The following is a 17,222-nucleotide window of genomic DNA, read 5'->3' as shown; positions in this document are numbered from 1 at the left end:
ACTGTTGGCTGGATCCTGTCCTGCTCGTGGCATAAAGTGGGAACCAGCCCTAGACAGGACACCATTCCACCTCAGGGCACAGTCATACACAAACATGTACACACACAAACACACACACTCATTCATACTAGGACAGCTTAAACACACTAATTAAGCTAATGTGCACATCTTTAGATGTGGGAGGGAACTGGAGTACTCGGAGAAGACCTATACAGATGTGGGTAGAATGTGTAAACTCCACACAGACAGTGGCCTTGGCTAGGAATTGATTTTTTTTTTCTCATCAAAGTTATAAAAAAAAAAAAATGATAACCAAACGATGTTATTCAAGGACCTGCAATATATGTAAGAGAACTTAGTTACCCATGTTTATAACAGGATTATTTAGGGATGTTTAGTTTTCCAGTTTGAGTTGGTCAGCTATTTAAAGCACCTTAGAAAGTGTTAAAATTTGCTAGATTATAAATAGAATGCACTTTTTATGGTAGAAGACTTAAGGGAAAGTAGGTTTTTATATTTTTAACTTCAAGAAATCTAACATTGAAAGTAAAGCGACTGCAGATAGTGTTTTTCAGTGTATAAAGGCTTATTTCATGGCCACTAGGAAACTTACATTAAGAGACTCTTAATAAATTTTGTTCAAAAGGTGATACTAGTACAAAAAAGGAACATGTTTTAAGGTCAAATGCATACATTAGAGGAAGGACAAAAATTGGCTTTTATTTTCTAGCAGTAAATGGAAAGAGGGAAATGTAATCAGACATAAATCACAGTGTCCCTAGGATAAAGGTAAACCTGTTGCTTAGGCAGCCGGGAGAAACACAGTTATTCCTTATAGTGAGAATATAACAAAAAAAAAAACTCATGGAACTCTGTAATAAAGCAAAACAAACCAAAAAGCTTATTTTTATAGTAAGTACAGACTTCAGTTTCAAAAATCTATTTTTAATTTTTTTAAACCCATTAAATCTTTAATGTAGTTCAATGGAGTAGCTCTAAACTGCAAATTAGTAAAAGCACTTCTGTACAGGGGGAAAGCAATTAATCTAAACATGCAGTTATCTAACAGTCCATCTTAACTGAGAAGTGGGTTTTAAATGTAAAATCATAGATTTTGGATAGTTACGATTCTCTATTTTGGATTTTTTGAGAGTACTGCTCGATAGAATTTTTTGAGGTGATGAAAATGGTCTGTATCTGTGATGTCCAGTTTGGTAGCCACTAGGCAAATATGGCTGTTGAGTATCTGAATTGCAGTTAATACAAATGAGGAACTGGATTGAGAAATTTGGATTCAGGATTCTGTATTTGCTCTAATATGGTAGCAACTAGTGTTAAAGGAAAAATTATTTGATAATACTTCCTAAAGCACGGTAAGACAGAATTTATTCAGAACTATAGCAATAGGTATAGGGACTGTGGCAATGAGATTTTGTAGTTGAGGAGAGAGATTGGGCTCAACTCCAAATACAAAATGGGCAAGTGGGAATTTATAGCCAAGGAGTAGAGTAAGGATAGATGGATGGACAATTGCTAAGAGGTAACATCAGGAATAAGGGGTATTACGGTGAAACCGACCTGCCAGGATTCTTGCTGAAGACGGGCCAGGGTGATGAGAGTTCACCTGGACAGTGGAGGATGAGAAAACTGATCAGATACGGAAGGTAATCAGATATCCAGAATCGGGGGAGGGTCCTGCTAAACTGACCTTAACATGATTCTTGCTGAAACTGGATTTTATAAGGAAGTGAACAGATAGGCATAGGAGAAGGTTCAGCAGCCTGACTAAAATTTGGCTAAGCAAAGAATCTTTGTGACTAGGCACATGTAGCTATTTTAATGTAAATTAGTTTAATTAAGTAAAACTTAAAATTCAGCTTTCAGTCTCACTAGACACATTTCAAGTACTCAAAAGACAGATGGCTAGTGGCTACCATATTACACAAGGCAGATATAAAACATTTTTACCATTGCAGGAAGTTTTATTGGGCAGCATTGATAGCAATGAGTCACAATGTGGAGTACACATTAGAATTCCCTGGGTAGCCATTAAAAAATTTTGATGCCAAGATCTGATTATAATCAAAGATTTGATCTTGAAATCTCTGTTTAAGATCTCCACTCATAGTTTCTTACAGAATTCTAACATGTAACTAGGGTTAAAAAGTACTGACTTAGGATGTGAAGGACTCTACATCATTCTGTTTTCCTTAATGCTATTTCTCTCAATCAAACTCTTGATGAATTTAGCAGATTTTATTTATTTTATTTTATTTTTATTTTTTCTTTACAAGTACTTGGGGCATGCACCTATTTTATGATGCAAGTTAATAAAAGAAATGCATGTTTAAGTTTTCTGCCAACCTCTGGATAGGATTGAAACGTTAGAAAAGTTGAGGTAACTTATAATGAAAAGTTCCTAAAAGGAAGGCATGTTTATATGCTTAGAGAAAGATGCTGAAGATGAAATGACTGTGTAGCAAGGTTCTTGTGGAATAAATAAACCATTGGAATTATAATCATTCTTTTTTCACATACCACAGTTAAGAACCATTAATATTGTAGAATATTTGCTTCCAGTCTTTCATAAGAAAAAAATAATTTTTAAAATAAACCTGATACATACTATATATAAATAAGTCACATGTTGCAAATACTGAACTTTAAAATAATCACCTCTAATCCAGTCACCCGGAGATACTGTTAATATTTGGGTAGGCATTACTGCCAAGATCTCTTCTATGTGTATATACATGTAGAAGAATGGATGGATGGTTAGAAGGAGGGAGTGACAGAATGAAAGATAGTACTTCTTCACCACAAGAGATTAATTCCTAAGGAGTGTGTCTAAATTTAAGCAAATTCTAAAAAAAAAAAAAAAAAAAAAAAAAAAGTTATAGATTGATATTGTTATTACAATCTTGTTTCAGTTTTAGGTGGGATATGTCTAACCATGCTTTGATAAGACAGTAGCAGTTTCATTTCTCATTTTTCTCCTTCTCACATCCTAATATTTATTCATTTTACTATTTTTACATTGTCCATGTTTGTAACATTCACACTTAGTTTTTCAACCACTTTTTTATAACTTATTATTGTTCTATATTCTCTAGTAATGCTTTTAGAATGTCCTCCTTGATTCTGGAGTTTTTGATACAGTGGCATAATTTCAGTCTTATAGCATTGAATAATGTTTCAGTAGAGAAGTCTTACGCAAGCCAGCCAGACTCTTTTCCATTTCCCCAGTAGATGATTTGCTTTTTATGCCTGAATCGTTGAATAATTTTTTTAAGCTCCCAAGCATAATAATTTAACCAAGAGTAGAAATGGGAATAGCCTGACTCATGTGCCCACATGTGTCTATGTGGAATAATCTTTTAGGAATTACATCTTTCTTCTGGAATACATGTTGATGGAGCACCCACTATATGGAAGATCTCTGGTTTTGAGATAGAAAAGAGCTAAGGAGTATAATGTTGGCTCTAAGCACTTCCACCTGGAAGACACATATGGTTCATTGGGCAAAGCAAGTTGGCCATGTCTGACATCAATAGGATGGTGAAGTATATTTTATATTCCTCAACGGGAAGGAATACAGGCTTAGTAACAATAATATAATCTATCACAGTGACTAATTTAGAAACCGTTGTATTAGTTTGACAGAGATTTGAAAACTGCTGTTTTCAAGTCTGATGTTAACTGTGATGTTAACTGTCACAAATAGGAAGTTATGTAGAGAAACCCATTTCTTCTGTCACTTACGCAGTCTGCAGGTCTTTGATCTCTTCAGAAGCTCTATTTCTATGTCTCTCAAATGTGTTGTGCATGCAAATCAATAGTAAATCTGTAGGTCTGGACTGAGCCTCAGATCTTACATTCACAATAAACTTCTAGGTGATGTCAATGCAGCTGGACCCTGGAACACACTTTAAATAGCAAGGCTCTATAGCTCTTTAATATCATGTACCCTAGAATTTAAGTATAATAATAATAATAATAAAAACAACTAAAAAAAATCATGGATCTTTTCACTTAGAAGAGAGCCAACTTTAAGATCTAGATGGAGGAAAAGAGGCATTAAAAAGGAACATCAATGGGTATGAGACCAAGAGGAGTGTGAAATATTTTCAAATAAAGGGAAAGAGGAACATGCAGAAGAAGTCTCTTGGATGTTTCACAGAGATCAGATAAAATGAAAGTGGAAAAGCCTATCAAATTTGCCACTTAATTTATTCATTTTAGGGTGGGGATTGTGAACTGGGGAAGAAAAGATATTACAACACATTGTGGATTCTGTAGGAGATAATGACAGTAAAAGTGGGTTTCTACTTTCAAAAATTCAACTGCAAAGAAGCAGAAAGATGGAGTAGTATCTAGAAAAGATACTAGATTTGAGGGAAAATTGAGGGGTTTTGTTTTGTTTTGATCATAAGATAAGGAGTCAATAATGAAATGTCAGAAATACAAGTTTTTTTCCTAGTATCTCATTATTGATAGAATAATTAGAAAAGCTACAATCAGCAATCTGTTTTTTTCTTAGTTTAGAAGATACTTTCAAAGTGTTTGAAGTTTTAGTATCTATATTACTATTTTTGAAAATACTGACTTGCAGCTCAGTGTTTTAAATAATCAAACTTTTTATACATAGCTGTTATCAATATTGTAATATTCAGTTATAATAGGAGTCTTATTACATTAAAACTGATCTCATAATAGTTTCACTGATTATTTACAGACTTGCTACAGTATGCCTTTCCATGTTTTACCAAAATGATTTTTTTAAAGGTTTTATACTGCTCTGCTAATTCTCTGCTTGAAAGCCCTTCAGGACTTCTAAGTCTAGTAATAGCAAGCTAGGTAATTCAGACTATCCTGCTGAGAACAATGTAAAAAGCTGGACACAAAGCAAACAAATTTTATTAAGAGTATCAGAAAGCTAAGTGGTGTGGGTAGGATAGGATCTGAATGACGACAAAGGTCTAAGGAGGGAGATCTCCAATTTGATTGCTTTTTACCCCAGGGGAAGTGTTGATTCCTGAAACAGGAACTGAGTGACCAAAAGGTGCATTTGACAGGCTGTGGGTGTAATGGAACCGGGCCAGAGTGCAAGGCCTATCACAGGGGATGGGTGGCCCTAGTGATCTCCTATCACTGTGGACCCCAAAATGTTGTACATAAGGGAGAAAGATAAATCGAAGTAGGTAGGCCTTCCTAGGAAGATATTTCAGCTTCAAATTATCAAGATTTCTATAACTTAATTAATAAGATCTGGTATTACTAGTGTCCTCAGGCACTTGACAGAAGGAAAGATTAATTCTCTCTGGAGAGTCACCAGTTTCTACATGTCAAAATGTTTCTTCAGACAATTTTGCAAATTTTATGTTCAGCACACAAAATATAATTAGGCACATGACAAGATATGTGACACAATAGAGAATAGAAACAGACCCACAGTAACTCTAGATATTGTAGTTATCAAATTTAAAATAGCTATGTGTTGACCTAATTAAAAATTTTGTAGAAAGATACAAACTATGCGAAAGAAAAATGGATATTCTAGAAGTGAAAAATACAACCCCTCAAATTAGAACCTTTGTGGATGGATTTAGCAGCAAATTAGACACCACAGAGGAAAGAATTCCCTAACTGAAAGGTAAGTCAGAAGGGAACGTCCAGAGTGCATGCCTGTAGTCCCAGCTATTTGGCAGGCTGAGGCACAAGAATTGCTTGAACCCGGGAGGTGGAGATTACAGTGAGCCAAAATTGTGCCACTGCACCCCAGCCTGGGCAATATAGTGAGACTCTGTCTCAAAAAAAAGAATTACCCTGTCTTGGGCAATTCTTTATAGCAGTGTGAGAACAGACTAATACAGTAAATTGGAACTACAAACTGGGGTAATGCTATAAAGATACCTAAAAATGTGGAAGCAACTTTGGAACTGGGTAACAGGCAGAGGTTGGAACAGTTTGGAGGGCTCAGAAGAAGACAGGAAGATGTGGGAAGATTTGGAACTTCCTAGAGACTTGTTGAATGGCTTTGACCAAAATGCTGATAGTGATAATGGACAATGAAGTCCAGGCTGAGGTGGTCTCAGATGGAGATGAGGAATTTGTTGGGAACTGGAATAAAGGTGGCTGTTGCTATGCTTTTCAGAGAGACTGGTAGCATTTTGCCCCTGCCCTAGAGATATGTAGAACATGAGAGAGATGATTTAGGATATCCAGCAGAAGAAATTTCTAAGCAGCAAAGTGTTCAAGAGGTGACCTGGGTGATCTGAAAATCATTCAGTTTTATGGGTTCACAAAGAGATGGTTTGGAATTGAAACTTATGTTTAAAAGGGAACCAGAGCTGAAAAGTTTGGAAAATTTGCAGGCTGACAATGCAATAGAAAAGAAAAACCCGTTTCTGAGGAGAAATTCAAGCCAGCTGCAGATACTTAAGTAACGAGGAGGCAAATGTTAATCACCAAGACAATGGGTAAAATGTTTCAAGGACATGTCAGAGACCTTTGTGGTTCCCCTTCCCATCACAGGCCTGGAGGCTTAGGAAGAAAAAATGGTTTCATGGGCCAGATCCAGGGCCTTGCTGTTTTGTGCAGTCTCAGGACTCAGTGCCCTGCATCCCAGCTGTGGCTAAAAAGGACCAACATACAGCCCAGGCCATTTATTTAGAGGATGCAAGTCCTAAGCCTTGGCAGCTTACATGTGGTGGTGGGCCTGTGGGTGCCAGAAGTCAAGAATTGAGGTTTGGGAATCTATGTCTGAATTTCGGAGGATGTATGGAAATGCCTGGATGTCCAGGCAGAAGTTTGCTGTAGGGGTGGAGCCCTCTTGGAGAACCTCTGCTAGGGCAGTGCAGAAGGAAAATGTGGGGTCAGAGCCCCCACACAGAGTCTCCCAGTGGAGCTGTGAGAAGAGGCATACCTTCCTCCAGACCTCAGAATGGTAAATCCACTGACAGCTTGCACTGTGCACCTGGAAAAGTTGTAGACACTCAGTGCTAGCCAGTGAAAGCAGCTGGAAGCAGGGCTGTACCCTACCAAGCCACAGGGGTGGAACCACTCAAGGCCATGCGAGCTCACCTCTTGCATCAGTGTGACCTGGATGTGAGACATGGAATCAAGGAGATTATTTTGAAACTTTAAGATTTAATGACTTCCCTGCCGGATTTTGGACTTGCATGGGACCTGTAGTCCCTTTGGTTTGGCTAATTTCTACCATTTGGAACAGAGACATTTACCCAATGTCTGTACCCACATTGTGTCTTGGAAGTAACTAAGTTGCTTTTGATTTTACAGGCTTTATAGGCAGAAGGAACTTGCCTTGTCTCAGATAAGACTTTGGACTTGGACTTTAGGGTTAATGCTGGAATGAATTAAGACTATGGGAGACTGTTGGGAAGGCATGATTGGTTTTGAAGTGTGAAAGGGACATGAGCTTTGGGAGGGGCCAGGGTCAGAATGATATGGTTTGGCTTTGTGTCCCCACCCAAATCTCATCTTGAAATATTATCCTGATACTCTCCATGTGTTAAGGGAGAAACCAGGTGGAGGTAATTGGATCATGGGGGTGGTTTCCCTAGTTCTGTTCTTGTGATAGTGAGTTCTCCTGAGAACTGATGGTTTTATAAGTGTTTGATAGTTCCTCCTGAATTCATTCTTCCTCATGCTGCCTTCTGAAGAAGGTGCCTGGTTCCCCTTTGCCTTCTGCTATGACAGTTAAGCTGAGACCTCCCTAACCATGTGGAACTGTCAGTCAATTAAAGCTCTTCCCTTTCTAGATTATCCAGTCTTGAGCAGTTCTTTATAACAGTTTGAGAATGGACTAATACATAAGGATACAGAAATGTTGAGAGTAGAAAGAAAAAGCAGACACTAATGAAAAGTGGTACATTAATATTAGACAAAGAATATGGAAACAATATTCTGAGAAAAAGTTTAATGATCTTTCCTTTCCATATTTTAGGGTTCTTTTAAGGCAGTTCTGGTGGTAACCAATACTCTCAGTATTTGCTCTTATGGGAAGGATCTTACTTCTCCTTCCCTTATATAGCTTAGTTTGGCCAGATGTGAAGTTCTGGGTTGGAATTTTTTTTCTTTAAGAGTGATGAATATTGGCCCCCAATCTCTTCTGGCTTGTAGGGTTTCAGCTGAGAGGTCTGCTGTTAGTCTGATGGACTTGCCTTTGTAGGTGACCTGGCCTTTTTCTCTAGCTACTCTGAAATGTTATGATTATTTGATTGTATTTTCATATTGATGGAAGACAAAAGTTTATGTGCTTTGGTATTTATATCTGTGAATAAACACTTTAATATTAATTATTAAAATTTAGAACTGTTTTTATAATATATAATTATTGCATAATATTTTATAATTTTTAATTAGTAAAGAGAATATTTTCCATTTGTTTTTCAAACTTTAAACTGTAGAAAGTTGGTACTTTAGTTTTCTTGCCCTGAACTGCATTCTGTGGTGAGCTCTTGAAAATTATAGATCTGTTGCAAACTTGCAAACATGTTTAATGAATTCTTGGGATATTATGAAACACAGATCGAGAAACTATTAGGCAAAGTAAATACAAACTAAGGGTTACTCCTAAAATCAATTAAGGAAGGGTATGTTATTAGTTAAAAGTAATCTGTGATTGTATATTGCATTGCTTGAGAAGTTTAAATTGCAAAATGAGGAGTGCTTTTCGTTGTTTGCTGTTTAAAGAAATTATTTAAAAAATTATTTAATACTTGTAAATATTTAAAAATAGATTAAATTTTATTTTAATACATTTTAAATTATTTAAAATACAAATAAATTATTTAAAACTTATTTTATCTTAAAATAATTTTAATGCTTTTATTTTCTCATTAGAGAAGCAAACTTAAATGTAAACTATTCAGTGTAGAAGAATTAGAATATTTTGATAAGCAAAAATAATATTCTTCTTTATAAAAATTCTACCATATTGCATTGCCACCAGGAATGTAGAATATCTCATTTCCTACTGTCAAACAGTATGTGACCAAACTTCTTTTGAATTTTTACCAACCTGATAGGTGTGAAATGATATTTCAGTTTAGTTTAAATTTTCATTTATTTAATTATGAGTGAGATTGAACAACATTATTACATGTTTAGGGACATTTTTACATCATCTTGTGCATTGTCTGTGATTATATCTTTTGTGCATATTTTCACCTGCATTATTTTTTCCCTAGTTTTTAAGAGTTATTTAAATATTTAGGATACAAAAGGTGTGTGTGTGTGTGTGTGTGTGTGTGTGTGTGTGTGTGTGTGTGTATCTCTGCATACTTTTTTTCCTAGAGTTGTAATGGATGAACCATAATTCTTTCTCTACTTTTCTTTATGGAAAATTAATGGCAGTTTATAATAATTTTGGTAGTTCAAGGTATAGTTCAAGTTGTTGCTTCAGAACATTACTTCATTAGATGCTTGCCATGTGTCAGGCCCCTAGTTGGGCACTGAGGAGGCTTTGTGGAAGAAAGGCAGTGTTTTGGAGGTTACAGTTTAGTGGAAGAGATTTAAAACACAAATATTAACACTCTGCCAGATGCTGTGAAGGAGACATAAAGATGCTATGTGACTAATAACAGGGACTTGGGTTAGCTGGGTGGTCAGGAAGGTATTAGGATAGTTTTTAAAGCATTGCAGAGGTAACTGTCCTTTTTGGGGATTTTGATTTTATTATTATTTTTTTTTAGTACTTGTTTAAAACCATTCACCCAACAACTGAGATAATTAGGTCAACATAAACTCTTGTGTGATCAAAATGCCATTTAAGTTTAGATAGAGGGAGAAAAATGAAATAGATATTTTCTAGATTATATGGTCTTAGGTTGAACTAAAGTTTCTTTGAAGACTATAGTTTTTAATTTTGGTAAATTTTGAGGGTAAAGTAAATATAGCATTTTGCCATGTTTACTGTCTTCTTTAATTTTGTGATTTATTTAGTTTTTTAGAGATTTTCATTTTAGTATTTTTTATGTTTAGATAGGAGTGGTGTTTTATCAATTCAGTGTTGTTATTACATGAAGTATAGATGAGAAGGTTAACACTTACACAAAATTTAAAGGGAAACAGTTTTCCTAATCTTGATAATAAGGAAACATTCAAGGAAGTCTTGATAAGCAAATGAAAAATATTAATAATTGGCATTCAATCTGAAATTAAATGTTCAAATGTATGTTTATGTATAAAAGCACACCTTGATTTAACTTCATGGCATGTTAATTTGAAAGTTTATAATTTAATTCCATAGAGAAGACTATTTTTCATTATGACTTGTAGAAAAATTTTTTCCTGTGATAACTAATGTTACAGTTTCTTATTTGGATAATAATAATATGTATCTTGAAAGATGCATTTTTAAAATATATAATATATCTTGAAATGTGGTATTATAATCAGGTTAAATATGTTGAAATAAATGGTCTGTAATTTAATTTTTAATGACTTCCTTTCTGTTGACAATTATGTTTTGTGTTGACTTGCAATTATTCTAGTGGTTCATACTGGTCAGGTTCCTACAGCAAGCAAGTAGGAAGTTCAGTTCCTTTTTTTTTTGACAGTTGCTTGTTTACAGCAGAGAATCCCAGGGAGTAAGCTGTATTACTAGTAAATTAGACATCTGCCCAAAGAGCTCTATTTGGTAGTCCTTGACGTTACTCTGAAAGAAAGATGAATTTAATAAGAATTTTACCTTTTTTTTTTCCAGACACTGGCCAAAAGAAGACCCTAGACAAGAAAGATGGGAGACGAATGTCTTTTCAGAAACCTAAAGGGACTATTGAGTATACTGTAAGTTATTTGCTTTCAAAAAAGCTATTTTTCTTTGTAAAAGTCTTCTTTAAGACATTCTCTGTTTATGCTATAAATAAGAAAAGCATTGTTAATTGCCTTATTTTTAAAAATCTGTATTTCACTTTGGATAATTGTTTTATTAATAGTAATACTTAAGTTTTTAGTTTTTTTTTTCTTTAAAGATAAATTTTACTGAGACACAAAGGTAGTTATCCTAGAAAATTTAATTTAATATAGATGATAATTTACTGAGAGAGTTCCCATGGGCCAATAATTTTTATTAGGTTAGGCTTTTAGGAAAATATTTATCTTTTCAGAAATGTGATCTTCATTATATTCCCAGCAGTGCTAGTGATAATTATAATGGCAGATGGGATACATAAAAGACAAGTTGATGTTAATCTTCCAATGTAACCTTCCACATTAAATCATTTGTATTTATTTATAGCTAACTGCCTTTAGCTCTAAAAATTGAGCTTTTTTTTTTTTTTTTTTTTTTTTTTTTTTTTTTTTTTTTTTTTTTTCTGTATTCTTGAAATGAACTTCAAATCTCCCTGCAGTCACCTGGCTTTTCACATTTCTGATTACTCTGGGAAACTGGAGTGAGAAATCAGCTTTGGTGTATGGTATGCTGCTTATTTGATTGAATGTAAAGATTGTTTATTTAGATAATGTTAACGTGTTGTAAAGCACTTTTAACTGAGCTTGATTTTGTTACTTTGTGTTTTTCTAACATAACTGTATTAAGGAGAACAGCAATTTTAAACATTAATTTAGCATTTGTGTCATTATGAAACCGTCCAGTCTTGGTTTGAATCTTATTTTCTATGCATCTTTAAAATTGAACAAATTATTAAAATTCTAAGTTATACTCTATTTTAATATACTATTAGTATATAGCAGACAGTTTGAGATTTTAAATAGTTTTAAAAGGTTAGGAATCAGATAATTTAGGATGAAGTAAAATTTACTAATACCAAGATAATCTCATAGCATATTTTAAACTCAAATTGCATGTGTTTGTACCTTCTCTGCATAATTAAGAAAATAAGTTCAAATAAGTTTTTTATAGGTAACCTTTAAAATTTCTTCTTTGTCTTTACAATTCTGCAGTGCCAATATGAAAAATTTAGATTTAAACATGTTTTTACCATGTTTATTGTGTTTCTTCAGTCTAAGAAATCATGTCACTCATAAATTCTAGAAAAATTCTTGGTAATTATCTTTGATTGCATTTTCTCCTCCTTTCTCTATTTTCTTTCTCCAGAACTCTAATTTATTATTGAAACTAATTGTACCACATTTTGCTATCATTATGCTTCACTGACTTTGCTATTATTTTGATTGTTTGTCTACTGTCTACTTTGCTGGGTGTTTGCCTCCTCTTAATTCCCAATGTGAGTGTTCCCTTGTTTCTTTTTGCTTTTCTATTGACATTCTATTACTTGGAGTGCTTAAAAACTTTAAAATCTATGTGGAGTGAGACCCAAACTTTTTTTCTATGCCTACCTTTCTAGTTGCTTGCATTTCCTACTATCACTTCATCTAAGCAAAATATGACAAACCTCTTACCAATTCTTCTTCCCCCATCCACAATTCCTGATTTTCTCATTTCCATTCCCTTTCAGTTTGTTATTTATTCAGGTTGCAGTCTTTAGAGTCAGCATCAGTTTGCTCACTCACATTTGCTTCCCTGACCTACTACTGCTGCTGTCACCACAACTCCATTCAATCTATGAATGTCTTCTTGAGTCTTAGTTGAAATTTTGTACCTTAATTTCTTTCTTTACATTTTTATTACTTTAAACCTTGTCTTTGTTTTTCTGCATCCATTCTCTTTCTTGTTCCATTAATTCTAGCTCTGATGCCAGTAATATAAGATGCCACTTGGGCTGTTTTGTTACCTTCATTGTCTCATTTAATAGAATCACGGTGAGAATAAAATGTGTGATTATTAATATGAAAGTACTTGGTAAACTTACAGATGTTACTGTAAAATATCATTTGTTTACAGAGACCTTTTATATATATTATCATATTATTTCAGTAACGTAGGTTTTATATCAGTACATTGTGTAGATGGGGAAGTTTGCATAGAAGGATATAGGCAGAACTAGATTATTATTATATTAACCCAAATATTTGGCATAAATTTGGTTTTATAAAACCGTTAAGGAAAATATGTATATTATTATTTTACATACACAAACAAATGCACACACACCTGCTTTTCCTGACTTTTGAAGTCTTCTATAACCTAATTCTAAATGCCTTTTTTTTTTTTTTTTTTGGAGACAGGGTCTTGCTTTGTCACCCAGGCTGGAGTGCAGTGGTGCTATCACAACTCACTGCAGCCTCCACTTTCCAGGCTTAAGTGATCCTCCCACCTCAGCTTCCTGAGTAGCTGGGACTACAGGCATGCACCACCACGCCCAACTAATTTTTGTATTTTTTGTCAAGATGGGATTTTGCCATGTTGTCCAAGCTGGTCTTGGACTCCTGGGCTTAAGCAATCCACCCACCTCGGCCTCCCAAAATGCTGGAATTACAGGCGTGGTCCACCATGTCTGACCTCTAAATGCCTCTTTATCCTTTTTAGAAACTTAACTCCATGTAATCACCTTCCTAAAACTTTGTGCTTCATGAATCTACTCTGGATGGTTTAGGAGGAAGAGGATAGTATCCCACAAATATATTATACTTTTCTGTCTCTTAACTATGTCAGGTCTGTTATCTTCACTTTGAAAGTTCGTTCCTTTCTCTCTGCTTTTCAAATTCCCAACCCTTCTTCAAGATCCAGCTTTAAATCATTTATCTTCTGTAGTCTTTTCTGGAAAATTTGGATTACATGATGCTTTTATTCATACTCAAAACTTCTATTGCATTCATTATTCCATTTTAAATTGTTCATCTTTTGCATAACCTTTTATTTCTTGGTTTCCAACTAGATTGTAAATTCCTTGTGCACTAAAACTACTTTTAGTTGCATTTAGTTGTGTTTTCTTCAGAGCTCTCTTAATGCCTTGTGTAATGGGGCTCTAAGTGGTTATATTATATTGACCAAATGACATTTTCTTTTAGGGTAATTGATAGAGTCTCATTATTTACAATTTCTATACATAGGACTATGGAAACATACGAATGATTCAGAACTAAATTGCTCAACTTTAGTTCAAATATTCTTCTAATTTATATGTGCAATAACAATATATGCATAAAGAGCATTAGAAGTAGCATTTTCAGTTTAATACAGGTGTACTTTGCTAAAATGAAATTAGTATATTACTAGAAGTTATAAATATTTTAGAAACTATTCAAAGGAATAGTATATTATTTTAAAATGTTTGTAAAATGAAAATAATTTGTTTTTGATTTTTAAATTATGTTTTGTATTTTGAAATTACTTGAAGTAGAGACCTACATGTAAATGTATTGTGATGAAGCCTGTACTCTATTGTAATAGATTGAGAGCATTTGCTAACAAAACACAGTGTTTCTTGACAGTTATTTTCAAAGATGACAATATCGTTGTTAATCAAATGTAAGCTGGTCCCTAGATATATTAATGCTCATTAAATATTATAGTTTAGTTTTTCTGTTTTAAACATTGAAATAATTTATTTTCTCTTATAAACAGGTTGAATCAAGGGATTCTTTGAATAGCATAGCCCTGAAATTTGATACAACACCTAATGAACTTGTTCAGTTAAATAAGTTATTCTCCCGAGCAGTTGTTACTGGACAGGTAGTATCTTTTTTTTTAATGTGCTGATGTTTAGAAACATTAAACAGAAAGGCAGAAAGTATACTTTGTACTATAGTTAATAATATAGAAGATTTGAGAATAATTTTATATGTGCTTTTAACAAATCATATTGGCGATATCAGAGAAAACTTCTATGTCTGTATGAGTTTCTTTTTTAATACATATTGAAAATAATTGTAAATTTTTCTTTTTAAATATAAAGAGCTTTTAAAAATATTCAGAGCAATATATGCATATGATCAAAAATTACTTTATCAAAGTAAGGCATCCCTCCATCTCAAACTTGCAATTTCTTTTCCAAAAGCAATGAGTTGCCAGTTTGCATTTCTTTCAGGAACGGTCTAGCCTGCTTTTATTGTTGTTGTTGTGTTTTAATTTAACTTTGATTCTTGGAAAGTGTTCTGTTTAATCATAGTTCTAGTTCAGACTTTTTCACACGTGCATAGTATTGCATTGTATTGATATATCATACTTGTTTAGTTAGTCACAATAAGCATTACACTATTTCTAATTTCTACTCTTTTGCTAAGGTCAATACCGCTGTAGTAAACATGCGTATACATATCTGTTTTTCTTTATGTGCAGGTATTTCTGTAGGGTGAATTTTTAGAAGTAAAATTACTATATCAGAGGATATGTGCACTTTAAATTTTGCTCACTATTGCCAAATTGTCCTTTAGGATTAATACCTCTATAGTATATTAAAATTAATGTTTCCCCACCCTGTTACCGCCATACATATTATCAAATGTGTCTAAATTGATTTTAAATGTTCTTTTTTAAAAAATGTTTTTATATTTTTATAATTTGAAAATTTTTATGTTTTTCTATTTAATTGGTAATTGTTAGTAGTGCTTGCTTATAGAACAAGGTCATTGTTAATAGTGCTTGCTTATAGAACACCATCTATTATTAACACTTCAGTTTAACTAAATCTTTGTGTGAATGTTTTCTTATAGGTTCTATATGTTCCTGATCCTGAATATGTCTCCAGTGTTGAGAGCTCTCCATCTCTAAGCCCCATAAGTCCTCTGTCACCAACATCATCTGAGGCTGAATTTGATAAGACCACTGTAAGTATCTCTGATTTGCAAAGATGGCTATGAAGAAATCTTACCATGTCTACACTGACTGTCTTGTTTTTTTCTTTCCACTTTGACTATGGTTAGAATGAAATATTTACTTTTTATTTTCTTGCCTAAGTTTGTAAATCCCAGCTTTAAAAAATGACATTCTTATGAAACCATATAGCTTAAATTGGCTTACCTTTGTAAGTGGTGGTGGTGGGCCAAAAATATTCATCAACTCTTATTTTTTAAAGAACATATATAATTTAACTTACAAAGGAATCTTACCCAACAAACATGACATTATCACAGTAGAGGAAGTTCATGTTCAATTTGATGTTTATTTCATTTATAAATAAATGAGTATATAGTACTTAGAACTCTTAAGTGAGTTTAATTTTGACACACTGCCTTTTAAAAAATAATTTATCATCTTAGTCATCCAAGATTTAACATAGTAGATTAATTTATCTAGCATTTCTAAAGAATGAGTGTTCTAATAACTTACATTTTACAAATGAATTTCAGGGAACTAAACCTCATTTAATAATTTTGATTAAAATCTTCTGAAAGGAATTATATATTTCTTTGCCTTTCTGCATGAATTAACTGTTAATGCTAATCATAATTTTCTGTTTTCATAACAGCTATTGTTTACATGTAAAAGGCTATTTCTTCATTAAATGGCCAGATTGCTGTCGGAGATTCTTCTCTGTTGTTCTCTTGACTTTAGGAGATAGCCTTTTCTTTGTCTCAATTTGCACTCAAAGCTTAAGATACCAGATGGCAAGCAAACTAGTAACAAAACAAATTATTAATGTTAATTTGCCTATAATTGTTTATTTCTAAGCTCTAGTATACCACTTTTTTCATGGAATAAATTGCATGGTATTATTAGTAACTATTTTTATCCTTGCCCGGGAACTTTTTTCTGCCTCTGTATGTGTGCGTGTGTGTGTGTGTGTGTGTGTGTGTGTGTGTGTGTGTGTGAGAGAGAGAGAGAGAGAGAGAAAGAGAGAGAGAGAAATGAGGTATTTTTCATTTATTTGTTGGATATCTTACTTATATAATTATGGCAATACTATGCTTTAGAATGCAGTCACATGAAAGGAATATATTACATTTGTTGTCATCATTGATAAGAATAGAAGTCAGGTTTTAATGGTAGGTATTACTTACCAAATGACACAGTACCTTTTTGAACATAGCCATGCCATTTTCCCATGGGACTTACAAAGAGATGTCCTCATAAGGGGCAGTGGCAAAGTAACTATGTAGCCTTAGGTTGATTTAGCCTGTGTTTCAAACCCTAAAGCAGAATTATGAAAATCTAAGCTGTAGCATCATGCCTGACTAGAAACCTGTGGGGTCTCTTCCAGTTCCTCAGCTTTAACCTAAATCTGCCTGTCTAGTGGCTTTCTTGGAAAGTATAAGATCAAAGAAAACAAAATGTTAAAAGTTAAGGGAGCAACAAGGCCAGGCGTCAACCTGTGTGAAAATGTGCCCCTTCTTACTTTTGCCATTTGACTGAAAGAGATAGAGAGGATAAAGTTATGTGAATGATCTTTTACTCC

General features: G+C 33.7%; 1 protein-coding gene across 10 annotated transcripts in view; it reads left to right on the top strand.

The window, feature by feature from the left end:
- Nucleotides 1-17,222, top strand: part of OXR1 (oxidation resistance 1) — a 382,402-nt gene that overhangs the window by 296,648 nt on the left and 68,532 nt on the right. For 9 of the 10 annotated variants that reach the window (XM_050802209.1, XM_050802206.1, XM_050802208.1 and 6 more), the window contains 3 exons: nucleotides 10,730-10,812; nucleotides 14,453-14,560; nucleotides 15,541-15,654. In XM_050802209.1, coding sequence (XP_050658166.1) covers nucleotides 10,730-10,812; nucleotides 14,453-14,560; nucleotides 15,541-15,654 — 305 coding nt within the window. Of the gene's footprint in view, nucleotides 1-10,729; nucleotides 10,813-11,375; nucleotides 11,442-14,452; nucleotides 14,561-15,540; nucleotides 15,655-17,222 lie in introns of those variants that run through there. The other variant, XM_050802215.1, reaches the window with a different exon arrangement.

Source organism: Macaca thibetana, chromosome 8 (genome assembly GCF_024542745.1).
Source record: "Macaca thibetana thibetana isolate TM-01 chromosome 8, ASM2454274v1, whole genome shotgun sequence".
Taxonomy (NCBI): Eukaryota; Metazoa; Chordata; class Mammalia; order Primates; family Cercopithecidae; genus Macaca; species Macaca thibetana.
Note: the sequence above shows the minus strand (reverse complement) of the source record. Positions and strands in the feature narration are given on the sequence as shown.